Source organism: Synchiropus splendidus, chromosome 4 (assembly GCF_027744825.2).
Source record: "Synchiropus splendidus isolate RoL2022-P1 chromosome 4, RoL_Sspl_1.0, whole genome shotgun sequence".
Taxonomy (NCBI): domain Eukaryota; kingdom Metazoa; phylum Chordata; class Actinopteri; order Syngnathiformes; family Callionymidae; genus Synchiropus; species Synchiropus splendidus.
Window position 1 is genome coordinate 31,803,726 of NC_071337.1, and position 23,960 is coordinate 31,827,685.

Below are 23,960 nucleotides of genomic sequence, written 5' to 3' on the forward strand. Positions count from 1 at the left end.
ATTGGAATATGGTCCCACAATTGCTTTAAAAAAGCAAGCAACATAGAGCACCCAAGATTGTTCATATCCAAACATTTTGGAGATGAGAGTGCCACCTAGTGAGCTATGAAAAAACGACACTTTTTCATGATGCCTCAGCCTCATAACCTTCAAGACTCAAGCCTAAGTCATTTTTTCTTAGGCAAGTCAAGCCATACATTATATCGAGTCACTTTATTTGACAGCACAAGCTGACCTTACTAAATTGAAGAGAGACAAGATACTACTAACTGTAATTACTGATATTCAGTAAAATACACGAAATCACTAAGCAGAAATAACTGCATAAAAATAGTGAACCATAATTTTATGTTTAGGCTATTTGTGGAATTAGTCTAGTGCTTGCAATGATCATATTCGGTTTACATTGCAGATATCAAAGAAGAATTTTCACAGATTATGTGTTGACCTTGTGCCACTATAAGTGTGTATCACAGGGTCTAGTAGTACCTGGCCAGAATGTTAGCAAATTATTGAAATACCTCCCACCTCCATAGCACATCACTTCTATTCTACTAACATGACAATATCAGGTGGATACACTAAGATTGGGTCTTCAAGTGACAGCCTAGTTTTAGCTTGTTGTCTGGCTGCCATAGGGCAGTAGACATTTTGAAAATCATATTGGACAACTATAGGCATCTCTCCCCCGTCATATAAACACTTTGTATTCATGTTAAAACGGCTGGTTGAGAAATTATCTCACAAATTATTGCAGATATTACTGTCAACATTACATGGAGAAGAAGCATTATTGTAACTATCAAAATATAACGCACGTTGTACAAATGTATTATTTTACATAGTCAGTATTTTTCACCTTTAGTCGAAAAAGAGAAGTACAACAGAAAGAAATGCAATCATGATCTCTGTGAACTCTTTATTTAGTTCTCAACACAGATTTGACAAACAAGTTTGTCTACGTTGTTGTGCTCACCCCACTCATCAGGTTTGAAGCCAAAATATTCCCACGCCGGCTCTGTGTTGTGTGGCTCGGCAATCATCTTTTTTTCCTCCCCTTATTTCCATGAAGAGTTCTGGTGTTGCTCCTCAAAAGCCTCGCCAAGTGTGTATGCTCCCCAGGTTATTGACTGCGAGATGCTCTGCTCTGTTTGAAACTTCAGTTCTTTATTTGTACAAAAGATGATACCAAGAAATAAAAAATAAAAAAATAATTTGATAAACTTGAGTTTTCATTCTTGCCATAGTAATGAGATCAAATATTTAAAAAACGATGACATTTCTTACTTAAAAAAAATACGAAAATATATAGTACTAGGTGAACCGATGCTTGATTTGAAGAAAATCATGAATGAAATCGAAGCTATAGGTTTCATCCATGGGAGGCTTAAAAAGGAAAAAAAAAAACGTTCAGTTCTTATTGATAATGCAGATATGCTTGAAAATGTTTCATTCATCATCAATAATAATGACAATACTTTTTGCTTTATAACATATACTGGATAAAAGTCAAAAACATGTCACCAGTAGTTTGATTTTATTCAGATGCTTGCATGTTTGCTTTAAACCAGAAACCTGTCGAAGGAAGCTCTATGCCACAATGTTACCACGTTGACCCATTGCGCTGATTCTGGACCTCTTCTGTTAAAATATTTGATTATTCAGTAGAATCACTTTGTACCGCGTCCCATACAACATCTCATTGCTGCCTGTCAGCTCCGTGTTCTTACTCTATTGACAGCTGAACATGAGGGACTTCGGAGCTCATGGTGCCACCCCTCTGCTGCATAGAAACCAGGAGAGCCCACTGAGCAGCTTCACCGAACATTGTCGGGCTACTCCCAAGGTCAATAATATTTAAAGTCATCAGCAACAGGTGTGTGTTGTACCAACCTACCAACATGATGATCAGCAGTTCCGATGAACTGGCCTCCATAAGGCAGCACACAGAAGCCTAGGAAAAGGAGGGCAGTGTTAATAGAGAATATGCAAAAGCCTGATCATTCAGAGGATCTTGTACTGTACAGAACATGTGTATCAACCGTTTTACCGGGATTCCAAACGTAAGACGCTTGGAAACCAATGACAAAGTTGAGATGCTCTTGCACTGATATTTAAACAGATCAGCTGATGAAGCAGCTGGCTGCAGACACGTCAGTGCTTACCCAGCGACGACGGTACAGGATCGATGAAGCCTACAGGACTAACATGCACACTGGCCAGCTGCATTCCAGCTCCGTTTCATAACAATTCAAACAGAGCAAAATTTAAAATATTCCATCCTCGGAGCATGCGGTATTCGTATGTAAACATACAGCTGCTTCCTCACTGTACAAGGCAAGTTTTTAGCTCCAGGAAAGTGCTTTCTCACATTTTGATGATCTAAATTAAAGTTGTCATGTGTTTATTATATACAGTATATTTATTGTTCATCATTGATCACTGTAAAGTCATTTCAATTCAGCTGTGCTGAGAGTCAACCTGAACACTGGGAAAGCCCCAACACAAGGCACTGCTACCAGACCCACGAAGTGGTCTATAACCTGTGATGTATACAGTATGTGACGTGTTGTATCCTAGAATACATAGAGACTAAAAGATGACTCTGTGAGCCATCTGTTGACCAAACAAACGCGATCTTTGCCTTTATTTAAACACATAAAACACAAATCAATCATCTCTCTCTTGCATACAGAGATCAGTGACGAAGGGAGCGTTCAAAGTGATAAATATGCGGAAAAGGATAGCCTATCCACGTTTGTAAATCCTGCATTTGGGCAGTGATATTTTGCCTCCAGTCAACTGCACAAACTTGGTTGCTTGCGCAGCCTGGTGATTACTCCCTTGCCTGTCTAAATGCATTCAAAACCAAAATAAGTTTTAAAAAATGCATTCAATTGAAACATGTTGTTCAGCTGGGCATGCGTCAAAGTGGAGAGCAGTTGAACATATCATTGCCAATCATCAAAACCACAGGTTTCAGTCAACAGTAAGGCAGAAAAGAACCTCACACAGTTACCTGCACATGGTCAGCTCTGCGTCGCCATCTTGCTTCCCCTGCCACAGAGAAAGTGTGTCAGACTCACATGGAGGAGGCAGAAGAGCTGTGACTTCTCTTTAGTAACACTGTGGCAGAGTGAGTTGACCACAGAGAGTTGCGAGAGAAATGACTTAACCTCGGCACTGTCTGACCTCTGTGATCCACCAGACGGAACCAGAGCGCAAACGGTGCCAACAAGATACATCGCAGGTTTCCATCAGCTCGGAATCCCTTCCAGGGTCGCTTCCGTCTGTGAATCCATGACTCCTACCAGCAATGCAGAGGAAAACAAAACCGGAGTCCCTTTGGGCGTTGTCGTAGTGTAGAAACCCACAGGCTGCCACGAACGAACAGCGGCACATCGAATTACTTCAACTTTTATTTGATTTGCATTTAGACAGAAAAAGTTGGTCCAACTTCTAAAGTTCCTTCAAACAAGTATCAGCATCAGGGGTATTTCCGCGTGCACTCGAACGATGTCGTCTCGCGGTGGAATAACGAAACTCAACCCAAGAGGCTGTTGCTGCCAAGCAAGCTATACTGTAGTAGGCTGTGTGTCACTGCCTTAGTTTCTTCCTCATCCCGATTTTTTTCCAGGGTTTATGGCGTAATTTCCTGGTTTTCTAACACGTCTTTTCTTGCCCGCATGCGTGGTTGTATCCGCTAAAATTTTCTCACTGCGCACGCGCATATTTCAGCAAGCGAAGCAGAATTTGAATTACTAAATTAACTGTATTGTAACCTTGTTTTAGTACATTCACACCTTATGACATTATTTGAATCGTACTTGAATCCCAAAACAGTCACTCTTGCTAATCAATGTAAGTCTGTTGTTCTCTCTTGTGTCGCCATAATTCTCGAGCTTGAGGATCACCTCGTGCCACTTTCTTCTGGGGGAGGACCACCGTTCCCATTAAAGCGATCGACCTGGGGCCTCTTCCTGTTCAGGAGAGTCTTCCGCACTTCGTGTAATATCACTGGAGAATAAGCATGAGACTAGAGCTCCACCGTGAGGTTTACATTTGTGACCAGATTTAAAAGATACTTTTTGATTATTACATGTAATATATAAAACTCAATTTCATAACAAGATGGCTAAAAAAAACCTACTACATTGTACCACACCCATTCTGCTTCTGATCATTGTTCCTGGAACAGCCCATATATATATATCAATGAAGTCAATCGAGACACAATATATATATATATCAGGCTGCTTTAATGCAAGGCAGTCGCTTTTGAAAAAGACCATTTACTTGGATTAAAACAACTAACAACCATAGTTGGTTCAAGAGGTGATAGTTGTCAAACTCCAGTGCCGTAGTCAAGTTTTCCAGGGTAAACTTAAATGTCAACCAAAAAAGTGGAAAAAAAATGAAAGAAATAAACACTTCAGAAAAAAAGAAATTCAAATTTGGCTTCATACATTCTGTCGTAAGTATTTGAAAACTTGAAAAAACAAAGCAAGTAATTTAGAATGAGACACTCAAACAGTTTTAAAACAACCTTGCAGATTCATAAGCAGAGACTGACATACTAAAATCAGCTTCTCTCCTAGACGACTCACAGGAAGAACACTTCTGTACAGTTCTGGATTTTCTTTTTCAGGTCACTCCATACTTTCAGGGTCTGCCTGAGCCATGTAGGCATCAAGCTCAGCATCCAGGTGACCTTTGGTCTTGGACATGTAGGCATCCAGCTGGTTATCCAGTTGTTCTCGGGTGACCGCAGGTCGACCTGTTCCCTGACCTCGGCCCCGGCCCCGACCACGTCCGCCTCTGCCAGCAAAACCACCACGGCCACGCATTCCACCACGGCCTAATGGCACAGACATACAAATTCAAAACAGTTCCACCTTAAGTCTCCTGAAAGTTCTCACCTCTCATCAATCCACGACCAGCTCCTCTCCCAAGTGCCACACCTCTACCAGCGGGTCCACCTCGTTGACGGCCTCCCCTGCGCATTGCGAGGCGACCAGTTGAGTTACGGACTTGTAGTGGGCCGCCTGTGAAGAATCGCTTTCCTGTTTTAAGATAAATAGGTTAATTTAGCTTTCTTCAATAAAATAATAGTCCGATATAACACACCATGGACCGGTTTCAGAAAGTGGAAGGCGTGAGTTTCCACTGCAGTGAGGAGAATCAGATTATTCAGTTTCACATATTAGGCTCAGTGCAATTCTCAGCTCAGTGCTGCAAATGCTCCATACAAGTGTCATCATTCAGCATCATTGTGCTCGTCATGAAAACATATGATTCACATGTGCAGCCTGTCCATAAGTAGGTCAACAGCACATTCCATTTACATTGGCTATGATCTGCAATGCTGTATTTGTCGTAGAAATGAATTCCAATAGGTTTAATGTTCAGTAATTGTGGATTTGCACATAAGAATGCACTGATCCACGGACCAGAAAAGGAAGTCAGAACCTGAATATCTGACATTAACAGTAAATACACTGAACAAAAATATAAAACAATTTTGTTATCGCTCACATCTTTCATGAGCTGAACTCCAAAATTGCCAAACACCTCTCTCACACTCTCTCTCTCTCCAATTACATGAAAATATACAATTAAATCCATCTAATCTAAACGAAATAGCATGTATTTCTGTACCATCTATGTAAGAGAAGTAGCAGCTCTTGATGCTGCTAAAAGGTGTGCTTGCTACAGTAAATAGCTGCAAACTGTGGAATCAATTTCATTCAACGGATTCCAGATTCTTTGCTCCACATTAGGCCTGCACGATTCCGGGAAAAATATGAATCGTGATTTTTTTTTTGCTAAGAATTGATATCGCGATTCTCTGCCATGATTTTTTTCCTCATGAAATACATAGTTTATTGCACACATAAACCACGACAAAACAAAGTTGCCTCACCAGGTATATGACGTTTGAGGTGCTGATAAAGATTTGTGGTAGGGATGCTCTGATCAGGATAGCGATCACATGGACTGACAATGAATTTGTAATCAAAATGATGAGACCTTCTGTGTCGAAGATGTGAAAACATGAAACATTTTAATTCAGAAAGGCTTTATTATACCTTTTCTAGAAGGCAAAAAAGACTTGCAGAATGCAGTAACTATTATATCAAAAGGACACAACTGAAAAACATTTAATTTTGATGTGAGACGTGGCAGGTGAGTCTCTAGAGACTGTGCTGTGTCCGTGAAATAGTGACATACTGTAGCGGGACTCCGAGACAGAGGGCACTGCATTGATGAAAGTTTCCACTTCAGATGTTTTCAACAGTTTCTGGAGGCTGACGAACGATGCGCCTGACTCCAAAACGCAGACGGAGCCGGTCGATTCTGTCTACGTTTAAACGGCATTCAGCTTGGTGAAATTAATGATTATTTGTTTGGCAATTAGCTTAGCGTTCCGAATGTCACTCCGGGACCGGCGGGTGTTGCTATGCGTCAGCTGCGCTAACAGCTGCTGAGGAACCAGCGCTTTCACTTTCATGACCCCGGAACACTCTCCACGCTCCATCCTCTTTTTCGTAACATGTTCGTTTTGAGGCTGTTTGGTGCGCTGATTCTCCTCACTAGTTCTCGGTTTGTCATCCATATTCCTTCAGTTTCTACCCTGTTGCCGACCTTCCCAATCACCACCGCATTCACGCCACCAGTAAAACACGTGACTACTAGGCGCTTCATCATTGGTTGAAGGAGAAGTCACGAGCATTGTGGGAACTCAGAAAGTAGTGGCTTGCAGCGCGGCTTGGGAGTGTAAAACTCAAAGAAAAGTTGCATTTGTGATGCAAATCCTGTCTGTTTGTAAATTAAATGTGAATCGAAATCAATTGAAAATTAAATCAGACACAAGGGTGAATCGAAATTGCGATTTAAAAAAAAAAAAGATTTATCGTGTAGGCCTACTCCACATGTCGGTGAGGCACACATGAGTTTGGGAAAAGCATCCCACACTTTGCAGTGAGCCAGCAGAGCAGCTCACAGGGAGAAAATTTCAGCAGACAGCATGATACTCATTTTATGGATTAGAAATCTCAGCTAATCTGTCACAAACATCGGTATCGGACACATCCCTATCAGCATGCGTTTTGGGTTTTTTTTGCACCCTGTTGTACTTGCAGTAGCAGGCATTAAGTGTAATTCTGCTGAAACACCTCTTTTTTCAGGGAACAGTTTGACTCCTTCTTATATAACTGCTTTGTTAAAATGGTATATTGTTTATATCAACTTGCCATTCAGCCAAAATACATCTGGATATCAATTCCCATTATCTCCCAGACATAACATTTTTCTCCATTAATACTCACACACAGACTTAGCCAGCATGTTTTAAATGTGCTCATTTTCTGCATAGTCAATGTTTTCATTTCCACTATGGAAGAGGTGCAATGCTTTGTTTTGCGGGTTGTCATGATGAATCATTGCATTCTCTAGATGAAGTCTTCATATACCCTCTTGCACAAACTCCACAAAGGATAACTTTGATTAATGGTTGATTCAACCGACTTAGTTCAGTTCTTACTTCTTAGTTCAAAATTTCCCCCATTGAGGGAAGAATAAAAGCAATTCATAACTTGCCACCGAGCACTGCACTCACCCCTCAAAGAAAGAGCACCTCTCATTAGACCTCCTCTTCCTCGAAGACTGCCTCGGGACATCCCTCGCATTCCTCCTCGGCCAAGGGTAGGTCCACCTCGCATCAAATTCCCGATTGGACGACCCAACCTGGCTTGGATGTTGCCCTTTCCCAGACGCTGCTTCAAACTCTAGAACAAACCATTTGCAATCATCATCAATAAATTGCTTACTTACCTAGTGTCTGCTTGCACAACATGTGTACTTAAATGTGACATCACCTGCTTGTGATTCAGAGCTGCCTGCACAGACGGTCGATTCTCCATCTGTTGGGCCAACCTGCGGTTGCGAGCACTGGCCAAATGTTGCTGTTGCATGGTGGCCCGAATGCCCACTGCAGTGGGTTGCTTGTTCTTCAACATGTTAGTGAAGCTTCAGAGGTAGGAGGGGAAAAACAGGACGTGAAAGAGGGGACATACAGCAGCAGGAGGAGGAGGAGGAGGCGGCAGGATTCCACATAGTGTATTCCACTTTTCGGCACCTTTTTGTAATTAATACATAGTTATTTTGACATGTTGCTAGAAAACCTCAGGTAGGAAAGAGTGAAGGACAGATAACGAAAGCAATTCCCAGAGGAAGGAGACGTTTGCCACTTACAAGCCTTCAATAGCAGAGGCTTTGGGCACAAGAGGTCACTACAGCCACTTACAGCATAGACTGTGATGTGAGAAGCCTGGAGATACTCCAATGGTTGAGGGAGGGAAACTATCATGTCCATGCTTGGGCTGAGTTCCTCACTTTGATAGTAAAGAGAGTGGAGAAATGAGAGCTAGAAAAAGATGAAGTAGCATTTCATGTCTCTCTTTTTTTACATGAGGTGACAGAGGTAGCTGTCGTGCCATGGAATTTAATAAGTGGATCCATTATGATCTTACCACAATCTCCCCCTGACTGTGTGAGTACTGCTTGCCCCATTTTGTATTGTAAAATACCCATCTATTTAAAAACGAGGGCTGATATTGGCGAGAAGACAGTACACATATGTGGGCCAGACAAGGTGCTTTCCATTTCAGGTCTGGTCCCATACAGAAGGCTTCCGCAGAGATCTAGCACCTTCACAAGCCATGGATAGGCCTTGCATCATCTGGATTGTAACTGCTGACATGGTGCGTGGCGCCTCACCGCTCATTTAGGGAAACCTTGGTGGTGCTTTTCAGGACAACCTCTTGTGAAAATGCCGCACTCATTTTTACAGGCTTGGACTGCAGGCTCCTGAAAAATAAAGTACAATTATTAGAAAAAAAAACCGAACCCAACACATTGGGAAAGGAAAATAAGTAATATGATTATAGACTTAATAAAACATTAGACCCTGCGCCTCTTCCAAAGACAACCAGGCACCATCTTTAGTAGCACTAAATCGAGCGTCTTGTCGCCAGCTTGGGTCAAACGGGTTCAGTCTATGTGTACAACATTTTTACTGAATTTGTCATGGGAAAAGATGGGCGCATTGAACATATACGAAGAATACTACGGCACAGTTAGCGTGTTAACAACGCACAACCGCTAATCAAATTAGCAGGCCGCATGTAAGACTGCACTGGGAATCATGGTACATACACTTGTTTTTGTTCGGGTTAGGTATTTATGGAACCACACACATATATATACACATATATGTCGATAAATAAATATATATATACTTACAATGGACGCTGCATAAGTTGAGAAACTCAGCTCGCCCTGTTCAGCTTCGGGAGCAACTTGCCAACAATATGGCCGCTCTGAAAACCTGCCTGTTATCGCGGCCGCGACACGTTTACGATCCAATACCAGAGTGAAGTTGGTTTTAACAAATAAACCACTATTCTACGTCTTCCTCTTCATCTGCGTAAAGCAAAAGAAGGTCAACCAGTCAAGACTTCATGGGGAGAAAAATGGACGTGCGTAGTCCAACCTCTGAAATAAAATGGTGCATCTACGTCACGGTGACGTAGCTCTTTCGTCCCGTTGTTTTTCGGCACTCAAAATGGCTGTGTCGGTCGTTGCTGCCGAGCCATGTCCAACCAAAGAGGCGATTGCCGAAGGTATGCTCGATCTGTTGAGGCCAGCAATTCATCAAGTTGACATACATGTTCACTCGGTCAGGTAAAGAGCATTTATTTTTATTGAAATGAAATGATGCCTATACAGGGTTCAGATGGAAAAGTCTCGTGACTTGTATTGTCTGTAATTTTGTAAATGTTTTCGCTGTAAACGCCTGCTTGTTGTCCCACTTATTTGTGTATTGTGTTTGCAGAGAGAGCCAGGTGGAATTACGAGTCCACATAGACAATTTGGCCACAGGTAATGCCCCTCAATTCATTGATATATGAATGATCAAAGTGTCATGTGACATCTTCAATGCAGTTCAGTTGACTACGGTGTAAACATTATTTGTAGCAATCTTTGTCGACTGTTGTTAGATTACCTTTATTAATTATGGCTATAGATTAAATTCAATAGATTTTTTAATCGAACATTTTGAATCTCAATCACACTAAAGCTGAGTTAACTTGTGATTAGTGGAAAATTAAATCACACACATTTTTTTTTATCCATTCTAAATGTAATTTAAAGGAAGATTTTATCTACACAAGAGTGACCAATGCTGTCCCCATGTTTACTCCGACAACCCGACAATCAGATACTGCTAAGGTCATTCTTTAGAATAAATGCACTGAATGCTCAAAGTATAACATTGCAAATATTATTGGCCAGTCTTGGGCTGCAGTCACTGTCGGCAACAGACAGCGACTGAACAGACTTTGTTTACACCATTTGCCATGGAATCCAGCATATCGCGAAAAAAAAAAAAAACAGGCGTCGGACCATACCGGGACAGACTGGACCCACACCCAATGACTTAAAAAAAATAGAGAAATTGACAGAATTGTTCTGTATGAGGTGAACTACGGTGTTCAGAGAGGTGGTCGGCTCTGTCCTATTGCCTCTTATGAAACAGACTGACACATGCTTTGTTGGGATTTGTGATTCATACGTTCCATACACTCAAAACTTGAGTTATTTTTGTCTAATAATAAGACAAAAGGGAGCATTATGTCTCTTCACATAACTCTTTCAAAACTGGAGATTGCATGGTTGCATGACTGCATGAATCAATATTACACAATGCAAATCTGACCATTTTTCAGTGACCTATAAGCTGCAGGTGCAGGGGCGCATATAGAAAAAATCTGAAATTTCTGTGTACTGGCTTACTGTATGAGGTTATGGAACCTCAATTCTGACAAGTTTGAAAACTGAGTCCAGGATCCAGACTGTAATGATGAGAACAAACTCATCATGGGAGGTCTCCATAACATAGTTGAAAATCTCAGTCTAACTAGCTGAGAATTTCATTTTAGCCCTAGCTAACAACATAAAATGGTGTTTTGTATTCATTGTCAGACTATCAAGATTTTGTTCTGTATCTCGCAAAAAAATAATATGGGTTTTTCCAGACTGTCGAGTCTTCATTCAACGCCAATGTTGTGCTTTCCAACAGAGCTATGCAGGATTAATGAACACCAAAAGGTGGCCATAGATCTTGACCCTTATGTAAAGAAGCTCCTCAATGCACGGCGCAGAGTTGTGCTTGTCAATAACATCCTGCAGAATGCACAGGTCAGTCCATGGCATCCGTAACATTTCTCTTTGCTGCCAATTGGAATAATACCTAATTTTTCTTCACCTCAGGAGCGACTAAGAAGGCTCAACCACAATGTGGCTAAGGAAACAGCAAGAAGAAAGACAATGTTGGAGGCTTCTGGAGTATTTCCATCACACTCTCCCAGCAAACCATGAACATTTAACACTTGTCTGTCACACTTTTTTGTGTGATAACTCATTTTTCTAAGTCTCACTCTATGAAAATCTACAATAACTGGAACTGAACAGTAAATTAAGTGAATGTATTGTCTTATTTACTGTCCTTTTGACTGCGTGACTGCTAACACTCATTGTTTGTCTATTACAGATCCAAACTTGCCTACTTCTCCTCTGTCTTTTTCTTTATTCACTAGGCACAGACAGATTGTCAGGATCGTGAGCGAGAAAATGAGTAAATAACTTCGCATACAGTAAGATGGAATGAGGATAATAGAAGTTTACATGGAATCTAACGTACTGCTGAATTATTGGTTGTGTTCAAAATGAGCCAGGTGATTGCAGACCAGAACTCTTCGTCACTCCCAGGGCGTGCTGGGGAAGAGAGTGGACAGAGACCTAACTGGCCCGCATGCCTGTCATAGTTTGTCAAAGATGAAGAAGTTTGATTCATACACAAATGTTTTAATCCCTGTATTTACGGTTGCAATTTTCTGGTAAATAAGCATGTACCTTTTTAGGCAGGTTCCCTTCATTCATCAGCTTATGCATTTAAGATGTGGTGCATGCGTGAAGACATGTTGATGTAAGATGTCACTATTATGTTATTATTCACAAATGTATTCAAATACGAATCGCAGTGCACAAAACATAATAATGAATAAATGAGATATTCAAAGTCTGGGGATCAATCTATATTTTACAAGGAACACCTAGAGCTGACAAAGAAAATTAAAAAGGGGCAGAAAATTGTACATATTATTCTCCTTCCTGCTCCTTATCGACATATGTTTGAAATAAACTTCTTCTATACGACCTTTTCCCTCTTCCCTTATTCTGCAGACCAGGAGACACATTTTTAAAGCTTTACAGCTGATGTGGGCTAACATGGTAGTTGGGGTGAACACCAATAAGATGTACTTTGTGGGGCAAAGATGCCATTTTTAATGTTCTGTAGAGTCTCTTGGACTTTCAGGTATCATGACCTATGACAGGTCATGATCCAGGTTAGTTTCCATGCTATGACACAGGCTGTGTTTGTATGACAGTTGTGATACACTACTCACAATAACTTTGGGATATTGCCATTTACATGAGTGCATTTTTTAATGAATAAGTTATAGTTTTTTATGACTACTAATGAATGAGGAGAACACTGTTTTCATCATTTAAATATTTGTTACCCCAACAGTTCAGACAGATAGCCCAAGGGCTGACCAAAATCGTCCGTAGTAGTAGTACGGCCACAATGACAGCTTGACAGTGGTGTCTAATGCTCCTCACTAGCCTCATGATGTTGTTCTGAGGCAATGTATTCCAAACCCTCCACAAGTGCCACATGCAGTCCTGCCAAGACGCCATGGGGCGGGTGGTATGAGCATCCAGTTGCTGCTTCAGATGGTGCCAGATGTGCTCCATGGGGTTTAGGTCAGGGGACATTGCTGGCCACTCCATGTAAGGCACTCAGACTTCCTGAAGTCAAGCTGTGAGGATTCTGGCACAACGTGGTGGAACATCATCATCCATGAATAGAAATTTGGGTGTGTGCTGTGGAATTGCGGTGTAATAATGTGTTCAATGATCTCTCCAAGGTTAGTATGCTCACTGACTGAGCCATCTACAATTTCCAAATCTGGTTCTGGTGAGGCCTGCCCAGACTGTTGCTCCGCCTCCAATAATGAACTAAATAAAATAAAACAAGTAACAAATAAGTAAATAAACATCAAACAACAAGCGGTGTTCACAAATTGATCAGTCTGATGGCTGGGGGAAAAAGCTGTTCTTGTGTCGGGGCTCTGGTCAGGATGGGCCGTAGCTGCCTGCCAGAGGGAAGAGGGACAAACCATGACCAGGGGGAGAAGGGTCGGCTCTGATCCGACCTGCACGTCTCCGGGTCCTGGAGACATGCAGGTCATGAAGAGGTGGCAGGCTGCAACCCATCAGCTTCTCAGCAGAACGCACGATGCGCTGCAGTCTGTCCTTGACCCTGGAGGTGGCACTGCTGTACCAGGCGGTGATAGAGGATGATGATGGCCTTGTAGAACTGCACCAGCATCTTAGTCGGCAGTTCCCTCAACTGCTGGAAGGAGAACATGTTGTCGAATATGAAAACTGGGGTCATTAAAACGCCGTGGGCCCAAGATCTGCAAACTGCGGTGCGCACCCGACGCTACAGTTACACCGCCATCACCACAGGGGGCGACTCTGCCCCACGTAGTGTAGTGATGCGCACTTCGATAACTTTGTTCCAAGTGGTTAGCAATAGCAGCAGTGAACACACGGTAAAATGGATTCATGGGTCCGCTTCAACACGCAGAGCCAAGCGAAAGAGAGGCTTTTCCGGTAACGTAAGGCTTTAAACATTCATGACGATAATGCAAATGTCACACATTTCACTGATGGAAACAAAGGTGCTTTACTTCACCCGCTAGTTGCAGCGGCACGGAAAATCCGGAAGTCTCCGTACTCATATCGTTCTGTCTTTCAATAAACAGTCCAAAGTCTGTTGTGTCACTTTCACGCCCGATCAAAAACAGGAATGCATTGTCGCAACACACCCAATGCCAATATAAAACACGCTCTCACACCAGCGGGGTTCAATTGTCCTCCCAGCTAATATCTGAACAGGCTTCAGTTACGGTTATTTATTTACACGCGTGTATGTCGTGATAATAATAATAATCCCACAAAGGGAATTTCCATTTTCGTCTTCATCACATCTTATTCTGTGCTGTAATTTAGATTAAAAATATGCGTAAGATTCAATGCTGCTGAGCAAATACTAGTTAGCAAATTGAATTTGAACTGCCAAAATTGACAACGAGAACGGGTAAAGAGAAATACTTTTTCAATTTCAGATTGAAGTTGCAGTTTTGGACTTATGATAATAAAATGAGTAATCGGTGATCCAAATTTTCGGTTTATTCCTTTGGTTGCACGTTTCATGAGAAAACTAAGAATAAATCATTGCTTTCTCGTTTTCATTTCCATCATGCAATAAGGGTCCATAATTCAAATTCAGTCAGGTGAGTGATGTTAGTCGGAGGAGAAGAAGTGCAGGAGCTCGAGCTGAGCCTGTTAGAACTCTAAAGTATTGTTCAATATTTCAGCGATAATTGTACCGGGTATCGAAACCGAGACGAGACCAAGATATTTGGAGCTGAAGACTGAGATAAGACAGAATGATGGATCCACAAATGAGTTGCAGAGGGTGCAAGGCACACATTAGCTAACCAATCAGGTGTCAGCTGAAACGGACAATGACAATAAATATTGTTTTGTATTGTCCTCCTGATTAGTTCCTGCCACAAAACCGGCACCCACTCTGGCCCTCTAGTGCCGAGTCCAGCCAGACTAGTAGAAAAGACGGGGTAAAAAAAACAAAAACAATAAAAGAGAATCAAAAGAGATCTAGAGAACTGCAACACTAGGCTGTAGTATCTAGATTTACTACATGCTCCACACTGAACAACATGATCTTCGCCTTTTTTTTAACCTAATATTATACGTGAAATACATGACTCATGTTAAGTTTAGATCATTCGTACATCGTAGATTGTCGTGGAAGGAAACAAAAATCTTGAAATCATGTATTGCTCACCCATTGTCTTTCTTGATTTCTTAAATTCTTTATTTTATGTTAATTCTGCCGCAGAATAAGTAGTCACAAAGAATAAATGAATTATTGTTTTTTCAATTTATCATTTCAAATATGCAGTTTAAGCTGAAAATGCATTTCTGTTTCTGCATTTTGTAATATGGTCCATAATTGCTTCCGTACAGCAATTATGCTGCCGCGCTGCTTTGCAGTTTTTGAAGCGTTTTTAGACGGCTGCTGTAATTAATTGTAAATGTGGGTGTCCTAGTAAGTGCCATGTTGTGTCGTACCCCACCAGAGCTGCCCAGTATGGTTGCACACTGCTGGGCCACATGTTGCAGAGAAGTGGACCTGCGTCAGAGCTCTACACTACTGTCCGACAGCTGGAAGCCCACCTGAGTCTTACCCGGAAGGGTAGGTGACCGCAGAGAAACTCTTACGTGGACATCCACGGTCTCTTGATGGGTGGATGAATGACAGAAGGGTGATGAAAAATCGCAGGTGCGTCGTAAACAAGCTCTGAACCCCATCTGGCAGAAAATGAAATGAAATGAAACACGTTAAATTGTTTCTGGTGGCCAAGACTTTTAATTTTCAATAATGTATATATGCTGATTGGGAAAGTAAACCAGATATGGAGTCTACATGTCAAATGAAAAATGCCAAACTTCGAAACAAAGTTGTACATTTGGATGGAGGATCACGAGAGCATGCATTTCAGACTTAAGTCATAAAGCAAGTTCTATGAGTTGAAACAAATCTCCAGCCGCCCGTATTGTGCAGACCCCTTTTTTAATAGAGATGAAGCGTTTTTGGTTGTGTGGCTATTCAATACAGTGTTTTAACCTAATGGATGAGCCTGTCTGTTAAATAATGCTGGAATATTATGAACGTAGTTGCTAAAAATGGCGGCTACTTTCTCAACAAAAAAAGTACATCAGTATATTTTAGGTCTCTGCATCCATGTTGCGCATGCCATTGTCATCTATCAGAACTGAATGTCTCGATTATTGAACTCCACCATTTTCCCCACGTGCTAATGGCACCAGGTTGAGGCAGGCATACATGTGGTACTCAGATGAAGATGAGGGTTCAAGTGTATTTGTTTTTTCCCGTGCCAGTTGTACGTCTGGGAAACTCGGTGGAGGCGCTGGAGGCAGCCAAGCGAGCTGTCCACCTCTCTGACAGCGTCCTGCGTCTCTGCATCACCATCAGCCACCTGAACAGAGCCATGTACTTTGCCTGTGACAATGTTCTTTGGGCTGGGAAAGTGGGCTTGGCCCCAAAACTTGACCACAACAAGTGGAGTCAGAGGTCATTTAGGTGAGTGATGGCAGGCAGGTTGTCTCAGCATTGGTGGTGTGATCCCTGTTGGATGTCTTTGCAGGTATTATTTATTTGCTCTGATTCTCAACCTCACGCGGGATTTCTACGAGTTGAGCCGTCTCATGGGGAACCAATCACGACACGTCGCTACCAAGTCTCTGGCCCCCTCAGATGACGTCACGTCTCCAGTTGTCCTCCCAGCTTGTCTTCGTCTGCGGCTTCACCAGTTGGTGACAGTGTTATACAGCAACCCACCGCTGCTGCTGGACCTCCTGAAAAACACTTGCGATATCTTCATCCCATTGGACCGACTGGGATTCTACTCTACTGGTCCAGGCTTTGTTGGTGCGTGTGGGTTGACCTCATCCTTGCTGTCCATTCTGACCATGGTCCATCCCTGGCTCAAACTAAAACCATGACCAGAGCGGAAGTCCCTGGTTTGATCCTGTAGCAGTCCATTTGCAAGATACTAAATCCCAACAAGGACTTTTAAGAAACTGAGTTAATCACGGGACAAATATCAGGAGGTCAACAGAGTCCGCCTGATGATGTATGGTGAGGACATAAGACGGTTGCAGTGTGCAATGAAAAGACTTATTCCTGACTTGATGTACACCGTTTATTATGTCTGGGATGTCAAGGAGACAGCTAAACATGGACATTTGTGGGACAGCTAACACAGAATAACAAAGACCTGTTTAAAAATAGCACCAGGACCATTTTGCCTGAATGTTAAACACACAATAGTCAATAGTGAATAAATAAAAAAAAGCCTGCTGAGTGAATCAAGTTGTCTGTTTCTTTTGTGACAGATAAGATAAAAAAAAACAAATCAATTTTGAGGTTAAAAAAAAGTGAAAATCATCTTCCACCTAATGGAGCCACTTGGATTTACTGCAGAAACACAAATGGATTTGATTAGATTTCTGTCTATTTCACACATTTTTTTCATGATCAGTCAGGTCCTCCAGCCTACCCAAGGTGCTCATTCCTGGGTCTCCATGCTGTCGTCTTCTCCTTCTCCCTCCTCCAGAGCTTCGTCGTCATCCTCTTTCCTCTCTGGTGGCTTCTCGTAAGCTTTTTCTGATGGTGTCACAATTACACCATCCCATGTGGACATCTCTGTAGCCAGATCTGGAATTTGAAACACTGATGAAGTAACAGATTTATGGAGTCATGGAGTCGAATGGATCATGCAGTACTTATTTTACTCCAAAACATAAAACATCCTGAATAAATATGACAATTTTAAAGAAAAACTAGTCTGAAAAATGAATGAATGCTTAAAGGTGTGAAAGTTAAAAAACACAGCTGATACAACTGTAAGTTTATCGTTTATCGTAATTATATGAAAGAAGATGAACAAAACTGTAGACATTTGGCTTGCAGTAAGGGCAAAAATGTATATATATTTTTTAATTAATCAAGGTCAGTCAAAAGAACTGCCCTGGAGACCCCTGCATCTGAAAGTGTTATTGTGGCAGCTGCAGAGTTCATCTCAATGATAATTTGACTCTGTGTTTTTATAAAAAGTTATTTTTGTACAAATAGATGTTTGCAGTTTCTTTTTTACAACGCAACTTGTGATGTCAGTTGGTTACCTGGTGTATTGGGAGGGGCTAGGGGCAGGGTTATGGGTTGGAGGCAGGACTTAGGACGCCCTGTTTCAAAATACTAGCTAAAAGCCTGGCAGGCTACATTCAATTATTGTGTTTAAAGAATGCACGAGACGCACAAGCAAATGGAGCAGATGAACTTCAACTTCCTTGTTACTTGTGTTAGATTAAATAAGAGAAAGGTTTCACTGGTTAATATGAAGAAACATCTGTTGCCAAGTCCATCAAAAAACAGACAAGTATTTTTTTTCTTGTCTCACAAAGGGGAGAAAAAGTTGTCAGCATAATGAGAACTTACAGCTGGCATTTCCCTCCAGGCCCAGGATTTTCCTGTACCCTCCGTGAGACAGGACCCTCACAAGAGTTTGGGCCGTGAAACACACCATGTCCTGCACACAAAAGTTTTGCTTTATGGTCATGGAAATACAAAACAAACATTGTGGACAAGAAAAAAGGAACAGAATATTTCAATCACAAAAAAAGTATTTCATATGGTAAAGAAGGAAATAATCTTCTAAGTCAAACATCCTCTTCCTCACAACTGCCAAACTACAAGGGCATATTTAATATCATTGAAGGATGATATCAAAACAGGTGGGTTGTTCTCTCTTTGAGGACTTGGTCACAGGTAATACTGTGAAATAAAGAGACTTACTTGCTGTTCCAGGGTCATGACAGTATGGACTCGGAAGTTCCCACTCTCACAGGGATCTGTGATTCCAACAGAGCCAGGCAGGAAGAGGCCAGCAGCCAACATCTGCAGGCAGCGCCTGTAAGCCACGTTCAGGGACAAAGGCTGCCTGGATGGATTGTTCATCACAGCTGAATGACCCTGGAACAAAAGAGTGTCAGTAGTCAACGGAGACTGGACGTTAGCTCATAGAGTTTGAGTCCTCTTACCAGTAGGTCCAGGATCCAGGGAGTCAATGGGTCAAAACCAGGGAAACGGAGCCGGAGATCTTTAAGCAGGCGGATCAGGACTTTGACTCTGGACAATGAAAATACCATTTTGGTGACAGTTAACAGAGTCAACATCAGCCAGAATTGAAGAGGCTCACGTGGACTGAGAGGCGTTTTCCTCGAACCAGCGAGCATGGCGGATGGCAGCAAGTGCACTCTGCAGCACCTTGATGTCCACTAGAGAAGACAAAGATGCATGATTGTCCGTGGATGTTAGTGCGTGACACAGCGTGAACATACGATGCAGCTCTGGGTCCAGCTTCCTTAGGTTTGGTGGCACAGTGGTGATTAGAATCTTCACAGTGGCGTCGGCAGAACTGATCTCGAAGCCAGTCTCGTTTGTCAGCATGGACAGCACTGACCAATCGAAGACAGCATTAATCTCTGACCTCACAGGTAACGTCAATATTATGTACCTTCTGCAGGGTCCTGGGTTCGGAGCGTTTCCACCACCTTATTACCAAGAGCCGCAACAGCCTCCACTGCAAAACAAACACAATGGATTGCAGCATTTTAGAGATGTTATTGAAGCAAGTGGAGAAATGGCATATTATATATGAATATTTAAAGATTTCAAACAATAAAACTAATGCATAAATCCTGACAGCAGGCTGTCAAAGAGTAGGGGTAGTGCACGTTTTTATTCCAACTCATCAAGCACACAAAGGGGAACCAATCATGTGTCAGCTGTAAGAAGCAGCACCTGACTGACAATCAACGGAAGACTTTCTGACACCTGACTGGTGAAGCTGTGCTTCACTGGCCGGAACGAAAACGTGGACCACCTCAGCCCTTTGAGCAGTGGCGGTCATTGGCTGAATTACTCCCCGGGCGACGCCTCCCACCCACCGTCAGGGAGGATGGGATGACAGCTATGGAGGAGCAATACAAGTGTTTCATTTGTCGATAATTGTTCCAGTCTGTGTAACATGGCGCCCATCCCATGGTGTGGTTTTATTTATTTATTTTTACGTGGCTCATGCCACCTCCACAATAATGCCGCCGCAGGCAGATGCCAGGTTCGCCCGAACCTAAAACCGCCACTGCCTTTGAGGACCGAGTTGAAGCGAGATCAGCTACAGGTCCTTGGATACAGCTACCTTTCTTGACCACCAGAGGTCGCTGTGTTCTAAATCTGACTGACAACCAATACATTTCGGTATTTGAAAATGTAGTGCGTGAATTCACCTGTTGCAGGAATGGGCACTTGAGTAAAAATCGATCGTTCAGTGGTATTTTGACAATTTTTGTTGAGAATCGCAGTTTGTTTGCAGCAATAGCCACCAAGCTGATCACTTCCGACAAGGCGACACCTCAGTCCTACTGAGTGAAGATGGTTCTTACAATATTACTATATGCATTCAATGAAACTGGCTTTGTTGTTAGAGAGACTACTGCTGTATTTTTCTACATTTGTTGGATGGAGGTTAGTGAGGGAAAAAAAAGTAGCAGGACTTCAGTTCAATTGGAGCAATTGAAACATTCCTGTGGAATCGCTTTGGATACAGATTTACTGAACGCTCTTATGAGGCAAAAGAAAAATGATTCTGACGCTCTGTATGAGGTACACATGTTGATCCTAACTGACTTTCCAGTGAGCCAAAAGCTCACTCATGAAACAGTCTGGACCCTCTCTAAAACAAAGAAGGGCAGGGTAGTTACAAAATAATTTTGCTTATCTGCTATTTCTCAAAAAGTTTTTATTATTTGTTATTATTCACTGAGTGAGAAGTATCGAAAGGCTTAAATGTGACTTACATGTCGGCAGGATCTTCAGGATAACCACCAAATCAGCAACATTATGGCCAGTTGTCATGGTTCCCTTCTTGTAAGAGCCAACTTGGCGCACTTCTTCGACTTGCTGCACAGAGGTATTATGACATCATATTAAAACACAAATACACACACAAAGCCTGCTGCATTCACAACTTACTACTTCAAAGTTACCAGGTGCAACAATCAGGTTGTCGATGACATTATTGATCTTGGTGACCAGGGACAGGATTGATGACTGCAAGAACCAAATTAAGATATGAGATCAAGGAAGGTGGCCACAAAAAAAGACTTGACACTTGAGTGTACAGAAACCTGTTCAGCAGGCGTGGGACTTAAGTCCTGATTTCTCTTTAAGAGACACTCGCTGAAAGCAGTCTCATCTGGCGCAGGCTTCACCCGTGGGAAGGCCATCTCACACTGCCGAAAACACCACAAAAACAGGGGGATCACTGACTGCAGTCTGCATACTGCCTTCTAGAATTTCACTGACGTAAACACGTAAACAAACAATCATAAATAACCCCTCTAGTCAGAATAGATGGCTACATTAATAAATGGTCCTGGTGCTATTTAAAAAAAACAAAAATTTTTGGTGGTTGCTACATTTATCTATCGTGTCAGAGTGATGCAATTCAAGACGGCTCCCTCGAACATAAAACGGAAATTAACGTTTTGAGTCATTAAACACACAAAACCAACTCATTCCATGAATGTGCATTTTCCCTTCATGCTGTGGGTTTTCTAGTAGCAGAGTGCAACTAATCAATAATTAATAATAAACTGTAAACACAGTGCAGCAGCTCAGGTAAAAACAATTTTGTAAATGTCCGTCACATGACAACAGGTAGGTCCACACGTGTAGCATGTTTATGATTTGTACTAACGAGGTTGTATACATAGTGTAGAATTAGAGACTATGGAGTAGAATTAATCATACCAGCAAACACATATTCAAATCAAAGAGTTATATTCACTTTCTGAATGGTGTTGTCAGAAAATATCAATTCACTGATTGAATTGTGGTGGCACGATACTGCATTGAGGTTTTAAGTGCACAATATCCATTTACCATACAATTTAATCAATAAATCTGTGGATCTGTTTGTCTTTTTTTATATATATGAAGGTGAACCCTCAGTAAATTAACTTCCCTTCAATGAGATCGAACAAACCTGGGTATAAGAATGTCACCATTTGTGAAGCCAACTGCTGCAATGATTGAATACAAGGTCTACCTGGAATGAGTTCAGAGGGTTTCTGTTACATGTAAACGCTCGTGACAGATCACCACAGCTTATATGTGAGCCGCCATGCCTTCAACAATGATTTCTATTTTTAAAAAGTACTCATGTGGCCAAACGTTACTATGAGGGGAAACATCATAACAAGTGCAAAGCACATCATGTGGACATATCACGTAGGGGAACATGATCATGGAGGTTTTCGGCATGTTTTCAATGGAAAAAAATTCAGAAAGTAAACCTAGGTAATATGGATTTTTTTGCCAAAAAATATTACTTTTGAATAGTCATATCAGTCATTTCTGGACCAAAAAGCCATATGCATGGCATGCAGAGGACTGCAATGTCATTACTCGGCGGCCCATGCAGTAACATACACAACATTAAACCATTAAACCAACGTAGACAACAAAACAAAGCAATCAGGCAGTGACAAAACAGCAACATGTATGATATACTCACCACATAAAAATCAAATGGAATGTGGGGGACGAACTGACGATATCTGTAATGAAGACCAAAACAAACATTTATAAAACAATATAACTATATATATATATATATATATATATATATATATATATATATATATATATATATATATATATATATATATATATATATATATGGGATAACTTAAGATGGGCATGTTGTCTAAAACCATGAATTTCATACGTTTCATCATTGTAGTATTGTGCTTCTCGACTCTTATTTCACTGAGCACAAGGGAGAGGGAGGGGTGCCTGATGTCATGGCAGAGAGCTGCACATCCATCCGCTAAGCACTAGGTTGCACACCAAATCTCAAACTACAAACCGATGTCACAACTTGACAGCCCTGAGAATAACTCATGTCATATCTGTACACAGTAGTGGTTAGTGAAAATACCAGCCAGCTTGAGGCCTTTTTGAGTGTGCCATTCTGGCACTGCCTCAGGCCACGGTGACCCAGGTGATGGATACATGTTGCATTTAGCAGCAACGAGACACCAAGTTCTTTACCAGGCTATTGCCTTATCTCCATCAGACAAAGTATCCTGCCAGCAACATGCACACAGCACATCACAAACATGTCTTTATCCCAGTAGAGGCTCAGTGATCCGTATTTCTTTGGTTCAGGGCTGACTTGACTTTCACTTGAGGTCCGTGAGTCTGGGTGCTGATTCGCTACACTGTACACTGTGTTCTTAAGACACAATATACTTGTACACTGAAGTCTACCTCTAGAGTGCTCATCTCTTCCGCCGGTTCCTAAGAATGAACTGTGAATGCGTAGACCAGGGTAACCTGGCAGCAGGGCTCTGGCGTGGATCCCTTTTAACGGGTTCTCCCAAATGGGTTAAGTGGGAAATAAACTGATAATGAAGTGTATTTATTAATTAATCCATTTATTACAGAAGCGGTTTCATTTAAAACGGCGCCCGCATTTCGGTTCAATGGTTGGACTCACCCCTGGACCAATCCACCACGGGTACCAAAGCGGCCACCTCGACCCCTGCCGCGATCTCCTCTGCAAACACAGGTCAGTGAAAATCATCAGAGGGATTTATTTCCCCGTGTTTGTATATGATACTTGCTATGAGATTCCAGCTCAAACACGACGCACATCGTTCTGCTTCAGGGTAATCCCAAGGCAGCAAACACAATCAAATATATTTGTAAAATATACTTACCTCATTGCGTACGACGTTTTGGCAATTAATCAAACGATAACAAACGAGAGAATTGAATGAGGAGCTCGACAAACTGCTCCTGTGGTCTTTGTTGTAATGGCCGAAGATTCTTCTTCGTTTGTTTATTGTGGAACGAAAAGGAACAATGTAATGTGGCGCCATCTATGGATTCGGAGTAATAGGTTCAATAGAAAAGAAGGAAAAAAAACTTTTCGTATAAATAAGAACGTTTGTCAAAAACAAAATGAATAAATAAATAATGACAGAAAGGGATATGAAAATAACGTAATCTTAATTAATCACAGAGG

At 41.7% G+C, this 23,960-nt stretch overlaps 4 protein-coding genes across 6 annotated transcripts; 2 read left to right on the forward strand and 2 right to left on the reverse strand.

Moving 5' to 3' along the window:
* Positions 1–932: 932 nt before the first annotated feature.
* chtopa (chromatin target of PRMT1a) lies at positions 933–9,571 on the reverse strand. Of its 2 annotated transcripts, XR_008414393.1 has the most exons (7): positions 9,304–9,571; positions 8,779–8,868; positions 7,878–8,028; positions 7,619–7,787; positions 4,920–5,063; positions 3,020–4,858; positions 933–1,954 (listed from the first exon to the last, which is right to left on the reverse strand). XR_008414393.1 is itself a non-coding variant. In XM_053863048.1 (6 exons), exons 1-6 carry the CDS (start codon positions 9,315–9,317, stop codon positions 4,650–4,652), a joined length of 777 nt encoding a protein of 258 aa, XP_053719023.1. In that variant the 5' UTR covers positions 9,318–9,571; the 3' UTR covers positions 2,039–4,649. The 2 variants fall into 2 exon arrangements, 1 of the variants encoding a protein (XP_053719023.1); XM_053863048.1 differs by lacking the exon at positions 933–1,954 and having other exon boundaries at positions 2,039–4,858.
* A 35-nt stretch (positions 9,572–9,606) lies between these two features.
* Positions 9,607–12,223, forward strand: snapin (SNAP associated protein). The gene is made up of 4 exons (XM_053863049.1): positions 9,607–9,744; positions 9,896–9,942; positions 11,144–11,262; positions 11,335–12,223. The coding sequence occupies exons 1-4, from the start codon at positions 9,626–9,628 to the stop codon at positions 11,440–11,442; spliced, it is 393 nt and encodes a 130-aa protein (XP_053719024.1). The 5' UTR covers positions 9,607–9,625; the 3' UTR covers positions 11,443–12,223.
* A 1,435-nt stretch (positions 12,224–13,658) lies between these two features.
* Positions 13,659–17,189, forward strand: pex11b (peroxisomal biogenesis factor 11 beta). Of its 2 annotated transcripts, none has more exons than XM_053863743.1 (4): positions 13,659–13,806; positions 15,360–15,475; positions 16,183–16,384; positions 16,449–17,188. In XM_053863743.1, exons 1-4 carry the CDS (start codon positions 13,751–13,753, stop codon positions 16,804–16,806), a joined length of 732 nt encoding a protein of 243 aa, XP_053719718.1. In that variant the 5' UTR covers positions 13,659–13,750; the 3' UTR covers positions 16,807–17,188. The 2 variants fall into 2 exon arrangements, with proteins under 2 accessions (XP_053719718.1, XP_053719720.1); XM_053863745.1 differs by having other exon boundaries at positions 13,702–13,811; positions 16,449–17,189.
* Positions 16,975–23,788, reverse strand: ilf2 (interleukin enhancer binding factor 2). The gene is made up of 14 exons (XM_053863742.1): positions 23,653–23,788; positions 23,430–23,489; positions 22,443–22,485; positions 21,052–21,156; positions 20,897–20,974; positions 20,722–20,824; positions 19,380–19,445; positions 19,204–19,320; positions 19,062–19,140; positions 18,904–18,991; positions 18,659–18,835; positions 18,302–18,392; positions 17,364–17,521; positions 16,975–17,281 (listed from the first exon to the last, which is right to left on the reverse strand). The coding sequence occupies exons 1-13, from the start codon at positions 23,655–23,657 to the stop codon at positions 17,373–17,375; spliced, it is 1,161 nt and encodes a 386-aa protein (XP_053719717.1). The 5' UTR covers positions 23,658–23,788; the 3' UTR covers positions 16,975–17,281; positions 17,364–17,372.
* Between the last annotated feature and the right edge of the window lie 172 nt (positions 23,789–23,960).